At 38.6% G+C, this 24,310-nt stretch overlaps 1 protein-coding gene across 1 annotated transcript in view; it reads left to right on the top strand.

The window, feature by feature from the left end:
- RERE (arginine-glutamic acid dipeptide repeats) overlaps nt 1-24,310 on the top strand; it is a 423,478-nt gene that overhangs the window by 374,411 nt on the left and 24,757 nt on the right. Inside the window, exons 13-14 of the mRNA XM_044667692.1 lie at nt 17,081-17,100; nt 19,068-19,111. Coding sequence (XP_044523627.1) covers nt 17,081-17,100; nt 19,068-19,111 — 64 coding nt within the window. The remainder of the gene's footprint in view (nt 1-17,080; nt 17,101-19,067; nt 19,112-24,310) is intronic.

The raw sequence follows: 24,310 nt of genomic DNA, 5'->3' as shown, positions 1-24,310 counted from the left end.
AAAATCTCTTGAGCTATAATAGGGGTTAGAAATCACCCGGAACTTAATCTATGTAACAACTTAACCACATTTAGCTGGCCTCCTGATGGTTCCACAAACAAGACTCTCCATTTCTCAGTTTGGAGAATTTCTCTGGCTATTTTTCATGCCTGGAACTGTCTACTTCCTGGCTTCTTTGCAGTCCCAACTAAAATTCCATCGTCTATAAAGGACTTTTCCCAACCCTTCTTAATTCTAATTAATTCATTCTCTTTACTCCAGGTTTCCTTCTCTCAATTATTTCCTATTTATCCTCTCTATCTTATTTGTTGTCTCCTCCATTAGATTGTGAACCCCTTGAAAAGGTAGACTCTTTTGTCTCTTTGTGTACCCTAGTGTGTAACAGTGGCTGGTAACATAATAGGGTGAACCTATGGTGCATTTGCCAGAGATAGCACACAGAGACCTCCCTGTGGGTACGCGTTGACTCCAGCAGAATGAATTTCTAAAAAGGCAGAGGGACTCTAGAGTAGCTGCTCCCTTCCCCTTCTCCACTGTGCCTCCCTACTCTTCTGCATTTACTTCCTCCCCTGAGCCAGGGGCTCAGGCCAATGCCCCTGCCTTTCTCCTTTTTCCATCTAGGGGGAGGGGGAGCATTTGGTCTGTAGGGGGCTGGGGCTGGGGTTGGGGATATGGCACGTGGTCTCTTCACCATCATTGTAATAGGGGCTTAATAAATGCTTATTGACTGACTGACTTGCCCAGATTCACACAACCTGTAAGTGTATGTATGGGGCATCCTGGCTCCAGATTTTCTTTTTTAAATCTATGTTTGCTCTAAAAAAAAGATTACGAATACAGTTTTTTAGTATATGTGCTGCTGAAGTGAGCACATAAATACAGATTTTAACTTTATTACAAAAAGAATAAAACATCTTTCCTGCTAAATAGAACCAGACCCTTACAGAGCCCAAATCATGTAAGGGAGCTAATTGTTCCATGCTAGGCTTTCTATGTCACTAATCAGTTATCATTTATTAAATACCTACTGTGTACCCAGGTACAGAATTAAGATATGGGAATGCAAAAAAGCAAGTCTGCCTTTGCCCTCAAGGAGCTCACAGTTTCAAGGGGAAGACAATAGACAAATAACTGTGTACAAACAAGATACAGGCGGAATAAAGTGGGGGGTAGTCTAAGAGAAGACACTAAGATTAAGGAACACTGTTAAAGATTCATTGCAGAATATAGGACTTTAAGCTGAGCCTGAAGGAAGCCAGGGAAATCGGGCAGTGGAGATAAAGAGGGAAAAGATTTTGAGGAATGCTAGAAGGCCAATGTCCTTAGTTTGTAAAGTGTATCAAGAGAAGTAAGGTGTTAAAGGTCATTGTCTAATCAGTCAGGCTTGTTGTAACTGTTGCCATGTTTTGGCCACTAGTCATTTTTGAAAATAAAATAATTTTAATAAGTATATGCATAATATGCATACTCATATCCTCTGAGTGGTCTTTCAAAAAAATAACAAATTTCAGAAACAAAATAAGTCCTTAAAGTGGAAATTTTTACTCCTGATTCTTTGTTGTATTTTTAATCTTCAGATACTTCCCAATAATGTTTCCTGACATTTCCCAGTGTTTGAATATTTGTTATAAGATACAATTCTTTGTAAATACTTCTAAACCTAATATTTCTTATTTACTAAACTAATTTTTATAAATCCATTAAAATGAATAAAGGATATAAAGATTGTTGAAAGCATTTTAGGTAAAATGAAGTCAGTCAGCTTGTTGTCAGACATGTTTTAAATTAATGTCACAATATTAGCTCATAATTTTAGGCCATGCATTTATTATATCCATATATACTCCATCTAGTCTTTCTTGTCTTTTTTCTCAATACCTTTTACTCAGTGACCTCATTGAACTACAGTGGGTTTCATGGGAGCTCATGACCACAGATCTCTATATCTAGACTGAATGTATCTCTAATTTAATATGTTCCAAACAGAATTCATTATCTTCCTTAAATTAAAATCAACTCATCTTCTCAACTTCTGTCTCTCTCTTCAGGGGACGTCGTCATTCTAGTCACCTAGGTCCAAAACCACAGTGTTATTCACAACTCCTTACTCTCAATCACCCTGTACATCTACCATTCAACTGCCAGACCTTCTCATTTCTGTCTCCATAGATCTCTTGTACACAGCCTCTTGTTTAGACTAGTGAAACAGAACTCTTCTTGCTCTGATCTGTCTTCCACATAACTAGCAAACATTTATTAAGCACCAACTACGTGCCAGTCACTGTACAAAACATGGGGACTACAAAAAAAAAAAAAGCAAAATAGTTTTTCTTAGAATACAAGTCTAATCTTATCACCTCATCTTGCTCCCTAGTATTTCTAAGGCTGGGGCTACCTACTACAAGATCAAATGTAAACTAATTTTCCCCAGAATGTAAAGCTCTTTACAACCTGGTCCTATCCTACCTTTCCAATCTGCCTTACTTTACTTATTTTAGGTTTAGCACTGCAGTAATTCCCATAGCCAAATTAGAACATAGAGTAAGTGGAGAAATTTTGTACTTTAGTCTGATGGACTAGGCTCACTAAAGGCAAACTTAAAACTAGAAGGGGAAAAATTATCAATCCCAACACTTCAGAATGTTGTGGTAGGAAGCATACATTTAGCTTCACATCCTGAGTCCTTGCCCCATCGAGCTTGTAATTTAATCAGAGACAAAAACTTAAAACAAACAACAGGCATATTATTGTTATCTTTCTAGGCCTCTGTTTCCTCATCTGTAACAATTTCAAGAGTATGATATGACTGCATCTTTTTACTTGGATAGTCACTATCAGTAGCCAGTTAGATTCAGAATTGGACAGGAGAAAACTCTTTGAGACACTGCAAAATTCCTGCAAGGATTTCTGGTTTTCCCCAGAAACAAATTCATTTTTTTTAAATATAATATTCTTGCTCTAAGACCTGTTACCCTGTAGTGTCTCAATACTTTACACTGAGGATCACACAAAGGGCAATGAAGAGCCATATAATAGTTGTGAGCAGACTGCAATGCAGTAAAAACAAAGAATTATGGAGAACTGGTGTAAGGTTATCATTATAGAACTATATCAATGAAAAAGAAGGTAGCCTTTTCACTTGGATAGAGCAAGTAATAATTGACAAGTCTCTTTGCTTTATTGGTGTTTATAAGATAACAGTAGAAATGAGGAAAGCTTCCTAGGATGTTAGGTGGACCCAACATTGTTGTGAATTTCTAGTAGGATATGTATAAATGTTTCATAGAACAAATGGCAATATATCTGCATTTTTGAAAGGAATGGCCACATCAATTAGATCATAGAGAATTTGAATATTAAAGGGGTGAGCCTACATATTCTATAAGACACCTTCCAGCTCTATATCCTACTTCTTAGTAATCCTTTTTGAAAACAACCCTCCTTTGATTGGGGGTCCATGCTGGCTTCTTTTCCTGGAAGCATTCTTTTTTCAGCAAGCCCAGGTATACTAGAGGAACATGCTCATGGATGGAGAGGAGAAGCATACCTAAGCAGCCTGTGTGTGTGTAGTAAGGAAAATAAAAGCAATAGTAGCAGCTGGCCCACAGATGCTGCCATTTTGTCCAAAGAATCTTTCAAAAACAAATAAAAAAAACCCAGGGTTCTCTAAGAGGAAATTAGTCCAACATAGTCTTTCAGTAGACTGCAAAGCTCTAAATGACCCCTGTGACACATGACAAGGCAGTCTATATCTGATCTGGAGGAAAATGAGGAGAAAATTATTTTCAAAGTAGAAACAAAGTCCTAACAAATGAAATACCCATAGGCCTGGAAGAGAAAGAACTCTTATTTCTAGGATGTATTTTCCCATGTGCACCCATGATTATGACTCAGATCTTTTCACCTAACCAAGGACCTCATTGGGGCTGGGCCAAATATAGCAACCAACTCTGCCCCAGCACAGTACTGATTTCTGTATTGATTACTCAGAAAGGGAGAGTTTCATTTTTCACATGTCACTTGTGTGTACTATGAGAAACAATTACTCTAGACTTCAGTTAATTGGTACAGGAAAGTAGATGCAACAGTATGCAAGCCAAAGTTCTCCTTGTCCAACTCCTTGCTCCTGGGCCTTCAGTTAGACAGAAGATTGGAAAAGAGAATAAGTCAGATTTTAAGTTTCTTCCTCCTGCAGAGAAATAAGTTGAGTATTATCCCACTAAGTGACATCCTTATTTTTTCTCCACATCTAGTAAATTATAGATTATTTATGTAGTTATTTGGGAAAAGATTGTTGAATACTTCAAAAGAATAATGTCTCGAAGCAAGTCTCACACCAGGATAATGAACTTTGTTTGATGAAGAGATCAGGGGCATACCTGAGAATGATAGACTTTAGTCACCACCATTATGTTAGCTATGTCAGATACATTCAAATGAATGGCATGCTATTACAGAAACCAGCTCAAAGCCAGGCAGAGTCAAACTCTTTGTACCATTATCCAACACCATAAATGTCAGCCATAATATAGTATATTATCATTAAATATCAGGATTCAGGAATAAAGCAGTCCATAGAAAGGCATGATAGATATGTATTGGAGGTACAGATGCCAGACTAGACTATAAAAGAGGTAGCACTAATGATGCTATTTATTGTGCAGGCATTTTTCCATGTCTGACCCTTTGACCCCATTTGGGGTTTTCTTGGCAAAGATTCTAGAGTAGTTTGCTATTTCCTTCTCTGGTTCATTTTACAGATGAAGAAACTGAGGCAGACAGGTTAAGTGACTTGCCTAGGATCACACAACTAATAAGTGTCTGAAGCTGTATTTGAACTTAGCTCTTCCTGACTCCAGGCCAGCTCTCTATCTACCAAGACACCCAGCTGCTAATAGTACTAGTAACTAACATTTATATAACACTGAAGATTTGCAAAGTGTTTTACAAATTTTATTTCACAATGTTCCTGGGAAAACAGATACTGTTATTATCTCCATTTTACAGATTTGGAAATGGTTGGAAACACAAGCAAAGTGACTTACCTGTCCAATATGAGGCAGGATTTGAATGATGGTGTTCCTCAGTCCAGATCCAGTGCTCTATTCATAGTGCCATCTATCTACCTGTGTGATAGTACATACTAGTGTGGTGCTCTGGTCAACAATATTTCAGTTTTTGGAATTGTGATGGTTTATTACTGTTTGACTTTATAACTAGTAAAACTAGCTTTAAAATTCATCTTTGTTAAAAAAAATTATTTGGAAGATTTTTGCAACACCCTCTGCAATAACTAGAGAAATCAGGATTGGAAAGAAAAGGCCTTCAAAATTCTATACGAGTCTAAGCTGTAATGAAGTGGATTTTTTTACGCTAATCTGAAGCAAAACAGAATTTTATATAACTCATTTCACATTAAATCTACTCTGGTTTCTTTGATTCTAGGAGATCATTGCCCATAGTCTATATCCTGGTTGGCTGTCCTCCCATTCAGAGACAGAGTTTCCTAAGGATACTTTGTCAGGTGCATATTTAAAATAGTTGAAGGATACTCAGAGATATATTCCTTCTCTTCCTACTGTTCAATGTCTTTTGTTATTATAAAGCTCTGTACATTTTAGCTTCACCTGACAAGATAAAAACTTACTAATGTCTCATCACCCTGGGGCTCAGACGATTTGCGAATGTACTCAGAAAATTAGCCTGCTACATATACCAATCAGAATTGGTATATGGGTGTGTCTTGTGGCAAAATGTTCACCAGAAGAGGCTAGACTCCTGACCTAGGAGCTCAAGGGCCATTTCATTGTGGTGTGAATGCAGGGAGCAAATAACGGGACAAATGTTCACTACAAAGGTAGTCATGGAGATAACAGGCATCCCTCACCACCAGATGAGAAATGAATTTGCCCAGGCAGGTGACATTTTAAGGTGACAGGGATAGTATCCAATCAGATGGGCCTCACTGCGACAACCTAACCTTTCCAGGCATTTTTCTCCCTTTGCTCATGTGCTTAATGAATAGCCTTAGCACTGTTCATTTTGATTGGTTTTTTTTTTTTTTACCTCAGTGTCTCCTGTCAGGAGTGTCAGGAGCTTCTCTTTTCAGCCCTCTTTTCCATTCTCCTATGTGCTGAGATAGCTAGCTCCATGACTAGACTGGCAGCTGTGAGTCTGCAGCAGGGAATGACTTCCATTGCCTTGTTAGATGAATTAATAGGTTAGCTATGGGAGTTGCCAGGTCTCAAGAAAAAAGTGGAGTTCACTTTTGCTTTAGGAGAAAAGACTGGATGCACAGAACCTAGTATACTTATTCCCCTGACCCAATTTCGGTTTTGTGAATATACATTAAGGACAAATTTTTGTTGTCCTGGAATTCAGTGTTATCGAATATTGCTTGAAATACATGGTCTGTTGGTTAGATGTTAGAAAGGTTTTGGAAAAGAATAAAAATCCCAGATCCCAAATTATTCTTTAAAGCAATATTCATCTAAAGTACTTGGTATTATTACTCTTAAAATGGAAAAATAGGACAGACTAGATAAGGAAGAATTGGAAAAAAATGGATATAGTATTTCATTGTTTGATAAAGCTTAGAACACAAAATTAACTAAAAAAATCTTTATTTATTAAGAATTGCTTGAGTAGCTGACAACCAGTTTGGTGGAAATTAAGACCAACATACACCACCATAAGCTCACAATGTGACTTAAGTATTAAAAGTCATGCAATAAAATACATTAGAAAAGAAAAATTCTTAAACAAGAGATAAAGGTGATCATAAAAGATAAAAAAGATAATTTTGAGTGCATGATATTAAAAAGGTTTCATGTAAGTAATTGGTACAACTAGAAAGCTGTCCACTGGGAGAAAAAAAACCACAACTGTACTTTGGACCTAGTAGCCAGGGTATGTAAGGAATTAATATCAGTGTTAAAAGACTTAAGAACTTTCTCCCCAAGTAAAAGTGGTCAAATGATATAAACAGTTTTCAAAGAAACTATAAGCAATTAACAATATTTAGATCAATGTAAGTAGCTAGTAATAAGAGAAATGCAAATCAAAATGCTAAGGCTATACCTCATATCCAACAATTTATGCAAGAGGATAAAAAGATGAGCCTAGTCATTGTTGGAGGACTTGTAGAAAAATGGGCACTCTTGGTGTAGCTGTGAATTGGTCAAACCAATCTAGAAATCAATATGAATAAATTAAGGTGACTAAAATGTTCATACTCTGTGACCCTGAAATGCTACTGCTAGTTGAATGATAGGGCTGATGGGCTTAAAAAACTAGGAAAACTAGGTTACTATCCTGCCTCAGGCCCTGTCCAAATCATTTAACCCTCTGTCACCCTCAATTGTCTCATCTGTAAAATGGGAATAATAAAATCTATCCTAGAATTGCTGAGAGGATCAAATAAGGTAACATATCTATAATTATTTGTAAACCTTAAAACACTATAAAAAATTAGCTATTACAACACCAAGGAAAATAAAAGGGCCTCATTTACAATAAAATACTTATTACAACATTTTTAGAATAATAAAAAAAATTAAAAACAAAACAGGTACCATCCCTCATTTGGAGAAAAAGGGAAATAAATTGCATAAATATATATGTATATATACATATCTATTATATCTATTATATTTTCATAGAAATGAATATATATAAATAAATCAAAGATTCATGGCAAGACACGAACTGATATGGAATAAAATAAGCAGAATTAGAAAAACAACATGCACAATGAGTACAACATCATAAATGGAAAGAACAGTTTTGAAATGGGCAATTCTGAATACTCCAACATTATAACATTCTCCTCAGCTCTCCCTTGTGCAGTACTCCTTGCCCCCACCCCAATATGGAAAGATACCTCTTCATCTCTTTTGCAGAGGTAGGGTATTGGAACATTTAGTTGTTTGTGTTGAAGGGATTTCTTTCTTTCAGGAAAATGAAGAAAAAATATATTGGGAAATTTGGAAATGTAAAAAAAGCAAAAGGATTTTTTTTAAAGCATATTTTGGTTTTGTAGATGTTCTAATGCATGGGAGGGGAGAAGCAACATGAATTTTTACTTTATAAACATGAATGGGTAGGACCGTCAATCTAAAGACTCATAGTTTTCAGAAGGCTCATCACTGGTTAGCACAATGGCTCATGAATGTAAGCACATTCTGCAAATATTAAAAGCCCAGACATTGACAAAAGCACAGTCTGATTGTGATTGGTGTCTAGAGAAAAAGCAGCTTATACTGATGAAATCAAACATCTCTTGGAATTTCTTGCCTAAATTATCTGAGATGCAAAGAAAGCTGGACTTAAGTTAAAAGAGTCCTGGGCTTGACTTCTACCTCTGACTGGGCAGAGAGAGGAGCAAATTGCATAAATCCTCTCTGTTTCAGTTTCCTTGTAGAAAAAATGGTGAATTTAAAGCTGTATTAAATAATGTTTAGCAAGGGATTTGCTAAGCTCAAAGGGCTATATAAAATCAGTAACTAGTATATCTCAATCTACTGATTCTTCAGGTTGAAGATAAAAATTAGTCATATGTCTAAAGCAAAGTATCTTGAAGATAAGCTTTAATTAACTTTAGTTATTGTCTCCCCATCACAATATATGCTGCAGAAGAATTTGGATTATGTTTGGACTTTGCATTTTTTCTCTGTTTAATAGGGTGATGCTGTACCAAACTAGGGAGAGGACTAGGGAAAAATTTTAGGGGCTATTTTTTGGAAAGGCTATGTCAGGAGAATCAAATTTTTATGACTAACCAATTAAATCATTCAAAAGATATTTATTAAGTGGTTAGTGCATACCTGGTACTTTGTTAGTTGCTAGGACTTCAAAGACAAAAAAGAAATATCATTTGCCCTCTTAGAACTTATATTCTAAAATAGACACAACACACACACACACACATACACATACATGCACACATAAATACAAAATGCATGCCACAAAGTAAGAGATGTTGAGAGAGGCCAGGAAAGGGATTAAGCAAATGAAATAAGTCTCTTAGTCAAACCAGAGGCTTTAAGAAGCAGAGGTGAGAAAGGAAAGCATTCTAGGCTTTGGAGACAGTCATTGCAAAGGCACAGAAATGGGAAACAGATTATTTTATATAAGGAAGAGGAAGAAATCTAGTTTGGCAGAAACCTTACAGTATGTGGAGATTTAGTAAAGCTGGAAAGGTAGGATGAAGCCAGGTGGTGAAGAACTTTAAATTCTAGGAAGAGGAGTTTACATTTGATCCTAGAAAAACTAGAGATTCTCAGTACTTTATTGAGTAGGGAACAGTGACTATCTGTAGTTTAGGAAAAAACACTTTCATACCCCTTGTGCTTGTCACAGAGTAGGCTTATATATAACTTGTGCTTGGCACATGGGGCTTTATAAATGTTTGCTGTTTGTGTGAAGGATGAATTCAAGTAGGAAAAGACTAGAGAAATCAATAAGGAATTCTGTTGTACTTGTCCAAACAAGAGGATGTGTAATTGCTGTGGAGGTAGAAATCACAAGATTTGGCAACTGACTAATGGACTTGCAGGTTGAATGACAGTGAAGAGGTGGTTATGACACTGTGGTTTTGGACGTAGGTGACTGGAAGTATGTTGTGCCCTAAATAGAAACATGGAAGTTCAGAAGATGAGTTGTTTTTTATTTACAGAAGTTTAGAACAGCAGCTGTCGTTAGTGGAATTAAACAATCATTTGGAAGGAGTAAAAACATTTTCTTGACTGGAGTAAGGACCCAATTGAAATTAGATAACATCAATTTATAGTGGACCCAGTTAGCATGATTATGTGATTTGCTCATATTCTGTTTGGCTGTTTGGTAACATATGAGTATGTGCAGAAGAAATAAGTAGTGGGAATCTGGTACCTGTATTTACATACTCACAGACTTTTGAAACAAATTCAGATACACCCACTCAACCCCAAAAACGATTGTAATTTTTGTTCTTGTTTTTAAGGCTTATCTTTTGACCACACTTTGCATATACTTGTGACTGGTCCAGAAGGCTCCTTATGTGATATGAAGAAACACCTACCTAGAAATATAAGTGGCTAAAATAGCCTCTAAAGAAGTATGTGCCATTTGAGTTGAGGGAAATATTGCAGAACTTTATGGATTCAAGTTAAGACCTAGCCTCTGGTATGATGTCAAGCCAAAGCTTGTGTGGGTCATCAAAGATATTTAAAGAAAACAAAAACATCTGTTCTACTGAAAGTCAGAGTACACATCAGCAGACGAACACATCAACACCTCCTAAGAAATGCCTGCTTTGATTTTATACTAGCTTCTCTTGAGATGGGAAAGTAATTTTCTTTTTAGAACCACTTTAACTAATTAAATGGATTAGTGGGAATCAGGGACCTGAATTTTATTTTAATGCATAAATAAACAGATAAAGACCTACAGAAATAATTATTAATCCTAAAGAGTTTTAAAGTGCTGGTAGTTAACCTTTGGATTGCCATTGTATATCCCATATTTGAAAACCATCACAAACAAGTGCTTCCAACTTTTTAGAGCTGAAATATATCATTGCTTGGTACATTAATGATTTCTGTAACTTAGAGATTTTCTGAGTGGGAGTGATAAATTCACTCAAAAATGCATCAGAAGATGAGGAAAGGCTCCGTGGATAGAGACCTGGATTCAAATCTGGCCCAAATGCTTCCTAGTTTTGTGACCATGGATGAGTCGCTTAACTCCATTTGCCTAGCCCTTGCCCTTCTGCTTTAAAGTTGTTATTAAGACAGAAGGCAAATTGTGGAAGTCAATATTCTTACATGGGAACTGAAAGAAAGGGTGAGGGTAGAGTAAGATGTAAAAGTTTGGGCAATCAATAACTGAGCCAACAAAGTAGTGAGTATGATGGCATTTCTTCACATGAAGGGTCTAGGCAAGAATTCACCAAATGGAGAAGAGAGCTTTAAGTGAAGAAACATATCTAGGGTGAGAAGGCAGAAAGTGTTGAGATTTCCTTGATGGTGACTGCTTCTTACCATATTCTTTCACTTTTTGATGGGTTGACTTGGGCTTCAGATTGAGAGCATTCTTAATTCTAGGGTCAGAAATTTCCATCACTACTGATAATTCTGATATACAGCAGACCTGAATGCAGAAGAGATTTTAAGGCTTTATTAAGCTTTTGTCCTTTTACAGTAACACAGAGCATACTTGATGGGCTTTTTCCAGAGGTCCTACCTCTCCTCTTCCCTGATTTTTTTTTTTTAATTGCAGTGAGAATGTAGAATCTGTTAATGTGTCCAAACATAGTACTTTTGGAGAGAACCATAGCTCAGTATAAACTGCAACATTTTAATTGCAGTATATGGCTATAGGATAAATTATTTTGCAAAAAAAGTGAAGAAAGATCTTAAATATGTTGGTATACATAGATGCACCAGAACTGTCACAAGGAAAGAAGATAAAGGGGAGAAATTTAACTGTTTGCTGCTACCTTTTTTTAAAAAAACATATCCTTGGGGGCAGCTGGGTAGCTCAGTGGATTGAGAGCCAGGCCTAGAGACGGGAGGTCCTAGGTTCAAATCTGGCCTCAGACACTTCCCAGCTGTGTGACCCTGGGCAAGTCACTTGACCCCCATTGCCTACCCTTACCACTCTTCGTCCTATAAGTCAATACACAGAAGTTAAGGGTTTAAAAAAAAAAATTAAAAAAAAAAAAAACATATCCTTTCCTAATAGTACACAGTCAACCAAGTTCTTCTGGCAATGAAAAAAAAAGGTAGAGTAAGAGTGGCTAGCAATTACTGATGTCCTAAAGTAAAATGGGCTGCCATGAAGGATGTGTGTTTTCATTTGGGTTCAGTTTGAGGCTGGCTGAGTGCTCATCGAGTAAGGCATAGTGACGTTTACTTTTTGACACAGGTTTGATCATTTAATTAATTTAATCTGATCATTAAGATCTCTACAAACTCTATCAGTCTGTTTCTGTGCCTGTTTAAGGTTACATTACTGATAATGATGGAAATATCATTATGACCAATAGAAAAATGTGGTCATGACTTAAAGCAAACTGAGAAATGAAGCAGATAGGAAAGAAGCCAAGACCAAAGATAGTCAGCAGCCCTTGGAAATCCCTCCCCACCAGATGCATATATATCATTCTTGCTTTTGTTACCCTTTCTGAGAAGACTCCATCCTACCTGACTCTTTTTTGAAAAAATTTTATTTAATTGATTAATTTAGAATATTTCTCCATGGTTACATGATTCATGTTCTTTCCCTTCCCTCCTCCCAATCCCCTTCTGTAGCCAACAAGCAATTCCACTGGGTTTTACATGTATTATCGATCAAGACCCATTTCCATATCATTAATATTTGCTGATCGTTCAGAGTCTACATCCACAATCATATCCTCATCAATCCATGTGTTCAAGCAGTTGTTTTTCTTCTGCATTTTTGCTCCCTCAGTTCTTCCTCTGGATGTGGCTAATTTTCTTTCTCATAAGTCCCTCAGCCTTGCTCTTGATTCTTGCATTGCTGCTAATAGAGAAATACATTACATTAGATTGTACCACAATGTATCCGTCTCTGTGTACAACGTTCTTCTGGCTCTGCTCCTTTCACTCTGCATCAATTCCTGGAGGTCTTTCCAGTTCACATGGAATTCCTCCAGTTCGTTATTCCTTTGAGCACAATAGTATTCCATCACCAACAGATAACCACAATTTCTTTAGCCATTCCCCAATTGAAGAGCATCCCCATATTTTCCAATTTTTTTGCTACCACAAAGAGCACAGTTATAAATATTTTTGTACAAGTCTTTTTCCTTATGATCTCTTTGGGGTACAAACCCAGCAGTGGGTTGGCTGGATCAAAGGGTAGGCAGTCTTTTAATGCCTTTTGGGCATAGTTCCAAATTGCCTTCCAGAATGATTGATCAATTCACAACTCCACCAGCAATGCATTAATGTCTCTATTTTGCCACATCCCCTCCAAAATTTATTACTTTCTTTTGCTGTCATTTTCGCCAGTGTGCTACCACCTGGCTCTTTTCAACATGTGTCCAACATGCTGGAGAAAATGCCAAAAAACTCTTTTGTGAAAGGGCCTCATAGATGCCATATAGACTTACTTAGATGGATTCTCTTTTTAATGGGACTGACCTCTATCAAAGATGGATGGGAGCCAGAAACAATTGAAGATGCTGCCACTTCACTGAAATATCGTGGGGGTTTCTTTCAGGATTAACTTACTGAAGAACAAATGAAACTGCCCCCCTCCCCCTCCCCTACTCCTAGTCTGCATTGGAAGGCCACATATACTATACCTGGCCTGGCTTTTGAAGCTGCTCATTGCACAGTCAAGTAGGTGGCCTGATACCAAGTGCGGGCTTCTGGGTCTCATCAGGTAGTATAAATCTACTTTTTTTTTTTTTTTTTTTTTTTAAATTTTAAACCCTTAACTTCTGTGTATTGACTTATAGGTGGAAGATTGGTAAGGGTAGGCAATGGGGGTCAAGTGACTTGCCCAGGGTCACACAGCTGGGAAGTGTCTGAGGCTGGATTTGAACCTAGGACCTCCTGTCTCTAGGCCTGACTCTCAATCCACTGAGCTACCCAGCTGCCCCTGTATAAATCTACTTTTGACATTTAATACTTGGTGGAACCTAAGAAGGGCAAAGAATAATCTTCATTCTTATAAGTCATAACCAAAGTGCTCTTTCTCACTCCACAAAACAATCCAATCAAATTAGCCCAATCATTTCTTTGAGATTGGCAGTCCCCACACAAGCTTGACCTAGGACAATTCACAGACCATTGGATTTTTTTTTTTGAAACCCTTACCTTATGTCTTAGAATCAATACTATGTATTGGTTCTAAGGCAGAAGAGTGATAAGGGCTAAGCAATGGGGGTCAAGTGATTTGCCCAGAGGCACACAGCTAGGAAGTATCTGAGGCCAGATTTGAACCCAGGACCTTCTGTTTCTGGGTCTGGCTCTTAATCCACTGAGCCACCCAACTGACCCCACCCTTGGAATTTAAACCACTTGATTTTTAAGTTCTCTTGAGACTCTTATTACAAAACCATTTATACATGCATTAGACTGGAGTGTGGAAGCTAATGCAGATTGTCCCATTTTACTTGGTCATTTGAGAAAGAATCAGAAAAGTTTAAAAGTCATCTCCTAGGGAGTTTCAGAGGGTTTGTTCCTTCTGTGCCAAATAATGTAGAGGTGCTACCTCTATCTTATGATCATTTCTTCCTTCCTACATGCATCTTTATGTCCCCAAGGAAGTGTCAAGAAATTTACCTTTTTTTTTGATCTTCTGAGGAGCGGAACTAGTCACCAGTCGCCTCTATCGTGTCCCTCATACATATGAGTGGTTCTACCATTTGGTGCCTCCATTTGACTGATATGCACTTTCCTTGAATGAACTAAAAATCGTAACTTTGAAACTGGAGTAGAAAAACTGCAACATGTCCTCTAAATAGCATGTGGAAGGTTTGAGAACCAAGGGATTTTGGTATTGCTTGAATGGGTATAAAAGCTATTGGGAAGCTGGTTATTCTACTCTTTTCCTTTTACTGTACCCTTTCTGTCATTTTATTGCTTTCCTCTTTTTATGTGTTTTTCCTGTTATCTGGTAGTAATCAATTTGTATTGTTAACCCTCCTTAGCTTATTTTTCTCAATTCAGTCCAGAAAGGGATGTGGACTAATTACACACAGTCTCCATTGGAGCGATGTGTATGACTGGGATTTAAATAATTCACCCCCATTTGTTGGTAGGAAGACCCATTTAGCTGCTCTATCATTCATTCTGGTAGTTTTTCTATTAAAAGTTGTCATATCTGGTTTTTCACAAGATTAGGAAAATCTGTATGCCATTTGTATGTAAGCTAGTGTAGAAATTTTTAACCTAGGATCTATGGACACTTTTTCTCTGTCTCTGTCTCCTTCTCCCTTCTATTCCCTCCCCACCCCCTTCTACTCCCCTTACCTACAGGGGAAGTTAACCCAAATGCTTTAGCTTTACCTATAGTACTCTCAGGCTTTTGTGAAGTTAAGTTGTATTAACTTCATGTCAAAATGGTGGGGAGGGAGATGATCATGTCAATTATTTCATGGCCAGAAAAGACAGATTGACTCTTGAGTTGGAATACTGCCATGCCTGTGTTCTTATGCCACGATGATGACCATTTATCTTGTGCTGGGTTAGCTGAAGGGGGTGCAAGCAACAATATTAAATACCTTCTCAATCCATTCTTGGTCATGAGTAAATCTGCCCTTGATTTTTACATTTGACTCTCAGGAGCTGATTATGGTGATAATTTGCTGTGTGTACATAAAAGCCATAAAGTATCTGGAGCAGTCTGACAAGAGAAGCCTGGCAGCCATTATACGCCTCCAATACAAAAACCTTTTTCTCCAAACAATCCTTTCTTGAGCTCAAAAATGATTTCCCTCTAGCCCCTGTCATTCAATTATCACCTCGGGAAATGCACAGATATAACTGATGATCCCTTTAAAATGTCCTGCAGTATTCTGCACTCTCCCATCCTTCATCTTTCTTCCTGCTCCTGTCATTAAATGTAACATTGCCAATGTATATTTTATAGGGTGACCCTGATGGATGTCACTTTGATGCTGAGCAGAGATAATAAGATTGTGCATGTAATGAAGGGCAGATAAATAGAAAAATGTTTACGAGATGGAGAATGGTGGTTTTAACAGCTTTATGGCTCTTTCTTTTCCCTCTCTCTTCTCCTCCTTTACTGGTGAAATTGTAGGTTAGTTACGGGAACTAGAAAACAGTGAGAAGGGTATGATGATGGTGATAGAAGCTTATAACAGTGAAATCTCACTTGCCCTGTTCCTGAACTCTAATGAAATGAATTCAAGAAATAATGAAATACTCAGCTTATGGGGAAGAACAGTGATTTCAACAGACGGGGAGGGAATAGAAACACTTGAGGAGATGCCTAGCTTCTCGGCAAAAATTGGAAACAAAAAAACCAAGGTTTGAATTATCTTTTTTTAAAAAGGCTTCTTTGTTTTCTGAATGCTAAAACTAAGGGATGGCTTTATCACTGTATAATGGTTGGCTTAGGTATCCCAGATGTTGCGGGTCAAGGTCTGACCAATAGAGATATTTGTGAGATTTAAAATTAATTAATTATTTAGAATTAATGATATTCAGCCGGTCAGGGTAGGCTTTTTATTTTGTTTTGTTCTAGCAAAACTTTAAGCAATTCTTCCCATTGCTTCAGCTGTGCCCTTGTTACATTATATAGGATAATTCCATTATGGGTACAGGATGGTCCAGATGACACCAAAGTGACTAGTGACTCCCTGCTACAAGTATATGGAGTCATTTCCTCTGCTGAGCCCAGTCCCTGGCCTTTTAAGGATTCTGCTTTGTCTAGATGGATAGATAGCTTTCCCATGGAAATATTTCTCCCTATCCTGTAGATTGGGCAAGGGAAGCCCAGGTGATTCTACATTCATGATTCCATGGCATAACTCTGCCAGATCTAGAAATAAACTAGAGAGCTTAGCTTAGCATCTCTGCACTTGGGACTGGTGCTGAGACCTCTGGAACCTAGAGTAGTGGAGAGGGGCAGCAGAGGAAGGATTGTGAGGCACACAGGCCCAACCAGTGCCATACTTCTGGATTGTTTAGCCTGGGAAAAACTCAAGGTTAAAAGACATTCTACCCTGCACTGACTGGTAATTTACTTCTCTCTTTCCCATAGGCAACCAAATGAGGAACCACCATAGGTGGGGGTGGGACACCAGTTACAAGTGAGAATATTACAAAAATGGAACAATATTGCAATTCCTAATGATTTCTGAATATGACATTTTTGAATTTTACTCATCCTTATATATTTTATGTCCTTAGTTGAATTTAAGCTTCTTGAGGGCAGGAACTATATTCCAGACTCTATTCTGTTGTTGTTATTGTTGTTGTTGTTGTTGTTGCTGTTGTAGTTGTAGTTGTTGTTGTTATTATTATTATTATTATTAAACCCCCACCTTCCATCTTAAAATCAATACTGTGTATTGGCTCTAAGGCAGAAGAGTGGTAAGGGCTAGGCAATGGGGGTCAAGTGACTTGCCCAGGGTCACACAGCTGGGAAGTGTCTGAGGCCAGATTTGAACCCAGGACCTCCCATCTCTGGGCCTGACTCTCAATCCACTGAGCCACCCAATATATTCTAATTAAAAGTCATTATTTCACAGAGCCCTGTCATCCCTGCAACTCACCACTTACCAACTTCCTTCTTACTGTGGCACTACCACTTGCCAAGTTTCTCCTTGGTATAACTTGTTTCTACTTTTCACAAACTTTCTTGTGTATGTCACCTCTCCATTCACAGTTTCCTCTCTGGTAAAGGCACTCATTTCAACACATCTGGTCAGTTTTGCAGTAGTTAGTCTTCTAACTGTCCTCCCTGCCTCAAGTCTCTCCCCACTCCAGTTCATCCTCCACTCAGCTTCCAAAATAATCTTCTTAAAACATAGATCTGACCTCGTACCATACCTGACCCACCTCACTCAATAAACTGCAGTGGCTCTCTACTACCTCCTGGATGAAATAGAAAATCTTCTTTAGGACTCAAAACAATAACAAAACCTCTTACCTTCTATCTTAGTATCAGTTCTAGGCAAGGGCTAGCCAAATGGGACTGAGTGACTTGCCCAAGGCCACATAGCTAGGAAATGTCTGAGACCAGATTTGAAACCAGGTCCTCCTAACTTCAGGCCTGATGCTGTATCTACTGAACCGTCTATCTACCCCCTTTGGGACTTTTAAAGATCTTCACAACCTGGCCCTTTCTTATGTACCTAGCAGCCCTAGAGGCTGTAAGCAGTACAGTAGGCAAAGCACTGATCCTGGTATCAGAAAGTCCTGATTTCAAATACAGCCTCAAGACACTTATTATCACTTGTGTGACCTTGGGCAAGTGACTTAATATCTATTTGTCTCACTTTCCTCAACTATAAAATAGGGTTGATGTTAATAGCATCTACTTCAAAAGATTGTTATGAGGATCAAACGAGATAATGTTTATAAAATCACAGATAGATGCTTGTTCTCCCCCCCTCCCCCCCACAATCTTTCCAGGCTTCTCATACTTTACTCCCCTCCACATAGTTTCTAATTGGTGTTTCTCCACTCCCACTTTCCCTCCCACCCCATTAATGCCTGATGTGCCCCCCCCCCAATATTACCTTCCTGTACACATAGTTGTTTGCATATTGTCTTTCCCATTAGAATTTAAACTTCTGGAGGCCAAGGATCTCCAGGATATGTTGTTGCTTTTCTTTTCATCTCAGAGCTTGGCACATGGTAGGCATTTAATAAATGTTCATTGATTGACTCTTAAATTAAGTCTGTGCCTACAAATTCTTGGAAGAATGCTCTGTAACACAGGAACAAGTGATAATTTTTTTCAAGTAAATAGCAGAATTTCCCCCAAATGCTTTGATTTCTAATATAAGTGGCTTGGGAACCTCAGTGGATAAATTGTGTTGCTCATTAATCAGTTCTGCTGCATGATCTGCCCTATCCTGTTGCTTAATTAGAACATAGATAAGCCCATTTATCAGAATTGACAATAGTGTATAGTTTGGGGATCACAAGGATAAAATAGCTAAGGTTAAAAGCCGCTAATAAAGTGTAAAAAGGCAAGAGCTGGATTGGTACCAAACTGTTGGTTCAGACTGCCTGCTTCTCTTCTTTCCCTGTCTAATTCAGGTCCAGGAAAGTTGTCAGATTAAGTCTTAGCCCATTGACATTTTCTTAATGGTAGTGTAGAATTTATCTGGGCACTATTAAGTACCCTGCCAGGGTATTTGTGTCCACTTATTTAAACCTCACTGTTGTCAGTATGTAGTGAAATTATGAAAAATACCTTCAAGAAGGAATCTTGGAATTCCAGTGCAAAGATCTCTAGAATGTGATTGAGTTACTAGAATCAGGATTGTATTACTTATAGTTTTGTTATATGTTGTTGGGTGTGTTTTCTTAACTCTAGACTATCCTGATTTTTGTTTTCTATTTATTCTGAAGGTTTTGTGAGAATAAGAATAGAAATAACAATTCCTCAGAAAACTGTTGCTAACTCACTAGAATTTCAGGATGTTTCTCTTTGTCATTCCTGATGGGGTATGAGCTGATTCCCATAGGATTGGGGCCCTTGATTCGTAGCAGCTGCCCTCCTTTGCAGAGGCTCTTGTTCTATGTTTGTTAGGAGTCAGGTCACTGGGAATTCTGGAGCATTATCTCCCCCCCTTCCCTCAACACACACACACACAACCCCTTTTTCTTATGGGTACTCTGGTTTGTTTGGATGGTAATGAAAATAGAATGTTATAAATGAGAGCTAATATGGAAGTTGTAATGCATGACCTCTGAATGAGCCAGCATGAAAACAGCTGATTCTAGTGCCTTCTCTTCCCTGAGCTAAATTTCATTCATCTTAAAATTGGTTTGAGAATAAAGAAGCCGAAGCAAGAGAAACTTTTTACTACTGTCAATAAGGTAAATTCTGGAAAAATACTGGCATTCTTGATAAGACCACCTTTATTTCTCTCAAGGAGTCTGTGCTATGTGCTCTGCTCCCTCTAGCATTCCAAGGGAGGAGGAAGTGTGGCTTATTTTACTTGATTTTTTTCCCCCACATTGGGTAGAGCAAGTTACTGCTTCTCCCCCAGTGGAGTACTGTTGAGGAGAAATTAAACAGCAATTTTGATGTTTGTTTTACCCTAACCAACATTTTTAAGGTATGTTGATAATCATGTATGATAGTCATCCCAGGAATAATAAATAGCCTTCTCCACCAGGACTGTCAGAGGCTCTCAGATCAAGACACACATGGGCACATACTGGTGACAGTTTATTTACTCAAGGCAAGACAAACGAGGGGCTACACACACTGGCCCAACATGTACTTTTGTATCATACGTTTGAAAACCAGTTAAAAGAGCTGAGAGAACCAGGCAGGGCCACACTAATGAACAGAGGGAGTGGAGGTGAGAGACACAGAGCGCACCTGCCTCCCCTTAGGTTGTGCAGGGAATTGAGTAGTTAGTATGTCTTGCCCCCGCCCAGGCAGTTATGTTGTTAGCAGTCTTGATTGAGTTGCAGCATAATATAGGAGGGCAGAGAAATGAAAATGGGGCCAGAGGAGAGCTGGCGCCTTGTGCCAAGTAAACGTTTCCCTTCTTCCCACGCACACCCCCCAGGGATCCCATACGGCCTGTTAGTGGCGATGTTGGATTGCAGAAGCTAACTGAAATTGGAACTTCTCCCAGTGTCTGAAGCCTATTGTTAACTGGATTTCACTGGACTTCACTACTACCATCTCTCCTCTCACAGGAGAGAGAGCTGAGCCAAGACCTTCCCCGGGCCCCAGCCTCTCCCCCTCTCCCACCAATTGTGCTCTTTCTTGATTTTGTTATTTCCCATCTACCCACCCCACACTTATCTTTTCAGTCTTCCTTTTTTTTTTTTTTTTTTTTTAAAGGAAAATCAGAAAAATGATATTGTGTTATTTCTAAAGCTGTGTTTGCTTGGTGGGTAGGTTATGTTGGGTGAAGGAGAGAGCTACAGAGTTGACAGAACTGATAACTCAGTATATGAGCAAAATATCTTAATTGTTTGGTGATTTTTAGTGGATGAACTGATGAAAAATATCCAATCCTCACACTGTTGGGCATTGTGTATGCCTGTGTCTCTATGTGTATTTGTGAGTGTTTTTAAAATATTTGCTAAAGATAGACTGGGAAGGAGTACTTCTCTTGACAGGAACTGCACCCCAGAACACTGGGGATTCCAAATGACCTCCTCCTTCTCTCTCCACCCCCTTACCCCCTTCCTGGGCACTAAACAGTCTTGTTCTTCATGCTGTTAGCAATTATAGCCCAGAGATGTAAGATGTGTTGACTGGAAGACCTTGTTGTGAGATGAGGTGAGATCACCAGGAACAAAATGGTCATTACAGACCATTCATGTCGACAGTGTTTATGCCTCTGCGTTTGCTTGCGAGCAAAAGCAGAAGCTAATTTGCAAGGCTGCCTTTGTAAAGCGAGCTTTTGATCAATGATTGCCTGTGTTAATGTTTCAGTAGGCTATTGATTTCTGCAAAAGCTTTTGTTCCCTGAATTTATGTGCAATGGGTCTCTGCAGCACACACTATGCATGTTTGATGAATGTTGAATTGACTTTACTCCCGGAGAGGCCAGGAGCTCTTTCGCTCCCTATTTGTAGAACCAAAGCTTTCCCGACATGTTCTTTTGTTTGTGTTCAAGACCTGCCACCCATGTAGTCACCAGTATGCTGTTTCTAATCCTCCCAGATTCACTCCATTCCAATGTTTAATCTCTTAGATAGACATTACAACATTTAAAGTCAGACAGCTAATAAAACCTGGCCTGGAATTTTTATTTATATTGTTATTCTTTCTCATCAACTTTCATTCTAAACTTGACCTAGAAGGGTCTTTTCCAAAGTCCGTATTTATCAGTTTAAGATCAGTGGTATTCAAATTGTGAAATCCTCTAAGAATGCTTTGTTAGCTATTTTTAAAACTACTCTTGTGATGTTGATGACATTGACCTTTGTCTGCTGGTAAGCTCATTTCATTCCTTTAGGTTCTTTTTTGAATGGACAGAGGACACATTTGGGGTTTAGGGTTCAGGCTTCTTCATTCTTAGAACTTTTCCATAGAGTATCATCTTGGATGAATTATCTGTCTTTGAGCATCAGCATTTCTCTTTCATAGTCTATAGATATAATTTGTGTTGTAAAACCCTTAGAGAACTCTGCAAAATCTGCTTTAATTGAGTGACTTGAGTAATTGACTCTTACTTCACACAGTCAATTTGCTTTGCTGTGGCCTATAGTCTCTTGGTGCTGTTTTTTCTTTTTTTTTATGGCATCCTCAGTCTAGTGCTCCAAGGAGCTTCAGAGACCATGAAAGGGAGGAAGTTAAGGTCCACAGAGATGATAGGCAGGCAGTATGCCAGGAGCAGGCTGGCTGGCCCCATGGCATCACAGGCTGAGCATAGACCCGGGGGATTAGACCTAGAGGCAATGCTCCTTTTCATTCCAACAGGATAATGTCTGTAAAAAGGACCCAAGCTCAGTGCCTGACACACATATTCTCTGCTCTGCTGCCCCCCTCTCCCTTCATTGTAACCTGATTTTCAGCTCCTCCATCCCAACTATATTCTAATTCAATTCTTCCCCAATGACAGCAATTCTAGTTGGGAGGGAGCAAAAGGAGGGCCAGCTCTTTTCTTTCTCTCTAATAGAACAGAATTCAGAATATAGGATTAGGAACTCAAGTTTTGCTTTACTGGCACAGATGAGTGGTCACTGGAGTACTTTGGGGCTTTTTTTAGCTTGTTTACTTTTGAAGTTGAGGTAAGTGAAGGACACAATGTCCTTTGGAGGCATTGGAGTGGTTCAAGAGGGTAGCCCGGTCTGAAGGGACATTAGGTCCATGATTTCTGATAGAAAAGAAGAGGAGATGGGTCTGATTGTCTCCAAAGACATTATCATCTCTTAATTCATTTCCTCAGTTTCCAAGATAAGGAGGGAAGTGGTAGGAAGGAGATGCAGAGGTTCTGCAGTCAGCCCTGTGAGATCCCGTGATAGACCACCCATCCCCTCTTATAGCACTTAAGAGTGTGCATGTGTATGTATATACATAGGTGTCTATATCCCTATATATGTAATAGCCAGGAAGAGACAGGTTTACTTTCAGGGACTAAGGATTAGGTTTACCATTCCATTTTCATCTCTTTGGAATGTATGTTGCACATCTTCATTGTAGACCACAGAATAGGGCCCCTCCTCATACCCCAGAATTTTGAAGATGAAGAAACAGACCCTGGAAGGGCAGAGACTTTTCAGAGTCGCCAAAGCAAGTCATGGGATTTTAAAGCAGAGAACCAAGACCAGAGATAGGTCTGAGAAGAGTCTTCTTGGGTCCTGTCTAGTTCAGCCGCCCTCATGAATGTGAGGAAGGTGACATTCCTTGCCCACAGCAGTAAAGAGCTGAACTCGGCCTATTTCTTTGGTCTGATACTGCCTCTAAGTAAGGAACATCTCAGGATTCAGCCTAGATTTAGTTCTCCATGGATATTGCTCCTTGGACACATTGCTCACGAGACCTAAAATTGTTACTGTTGTAATTATTGTTCTATCTTGCCTCCTCACGTGATTTCTGGATCTGAAAATCATGAACTAGATGTTTCCTATTTGTACCTACTATGTTCAGGGTTTTTGGTGCTTCTGATCATAGTTATTCCTCATTAGTAGCCAGTGACATTTTAGAAATATCCATTTAGGCCTACCCTAAAGCAACTTAAACATTTTAGTAGCATGAATAGAATTATGACAATGGAAATGACATTTTGTGAAAGGGGAATGAAGAAAGAGCTTGTGTGTGGACATATAAACATAGGTGCATGTACATACGTACATATGTATGTATGTTATACCTATGACACATACACCCCACTTTAACAATTTTTTAAATGAACATTAATTTCAATTAAATAAATTTAATAACATTCTAAGTTATACAAGAATTTGAAGGATAAAATCTATGACATGAAGCCATTTCACAATAGTTTCATGTCTCAGCTGAACAGTGTGAGATAAGGTGAAAGGCCTTTTAGACCACATTAGTAGGCCCCATTCAGGTAGCTAGAAAGTGAAAATAGACTCAGCAGCGGCCTCTACCAGCTTGTTGTCCTCTCAGTCTATGTACTCTTTTTTTTTTTTTTTTAAACCCTTGTTTTTTGTCTTAGAATTAATATGTGTTCTGGGTCCAAGGCAGAAGAGTGGTTGGTAAAGGCTAGGCAATGGGGTTAAATGACTAAATGACTTGCCCAGGGTCACATAGCTAGGAAGTGGCTGAAGCCACATTTGAACCCTGGACTTATTGTCTCTAGGCTTGTCTCTCAATTCACTGAGCCACCCAGCTGCCCTATCTGTGTACTCAGTACTTATTTCCACCTGTGATTTCATTGAGGCAGTTACTCTCTTCCTTCCACCATGCAGCTCAGCTCCCCTGCCCCATCTTAGTAGATTCTCTTTATTTTTTAAATCTTTTTTAAAATTTTATTTATTTATTTAGAATATTTTCCCATGGCTACATGATTCATGATTTTTCCCTCCCATCTTCCCTCCCCATTCCCAGAGCTGACAGGCAACTCCACTGGGTTATACATGTATCATTGTTCAAAACCTATTTCCATGTTATTCATATTTGCAATAGAAGGATCTTTTAATGCCAAAAC

The sequence above is a fragment of the Gracilinanus agilis genome, chromosome 3, assembly GCF_016433145.1.
Source record: "Gracilinanus agilis isolate LMUSP501 chromosome 3, AgileGrace, whole genome shotgun sequence".
In the NCBI taxonomy this organism is placed as follows: Eukaryota; Metazoa; Chordata; class Mammalia; order Didelphimorphia; family Didelphidae; genus Gracilinanus; species Gracilinanus agilis.
Note: the sequence above shows the minus strand (reverse complement) of the source record. Positions and strands in the feature narration are given on the sequence as shown.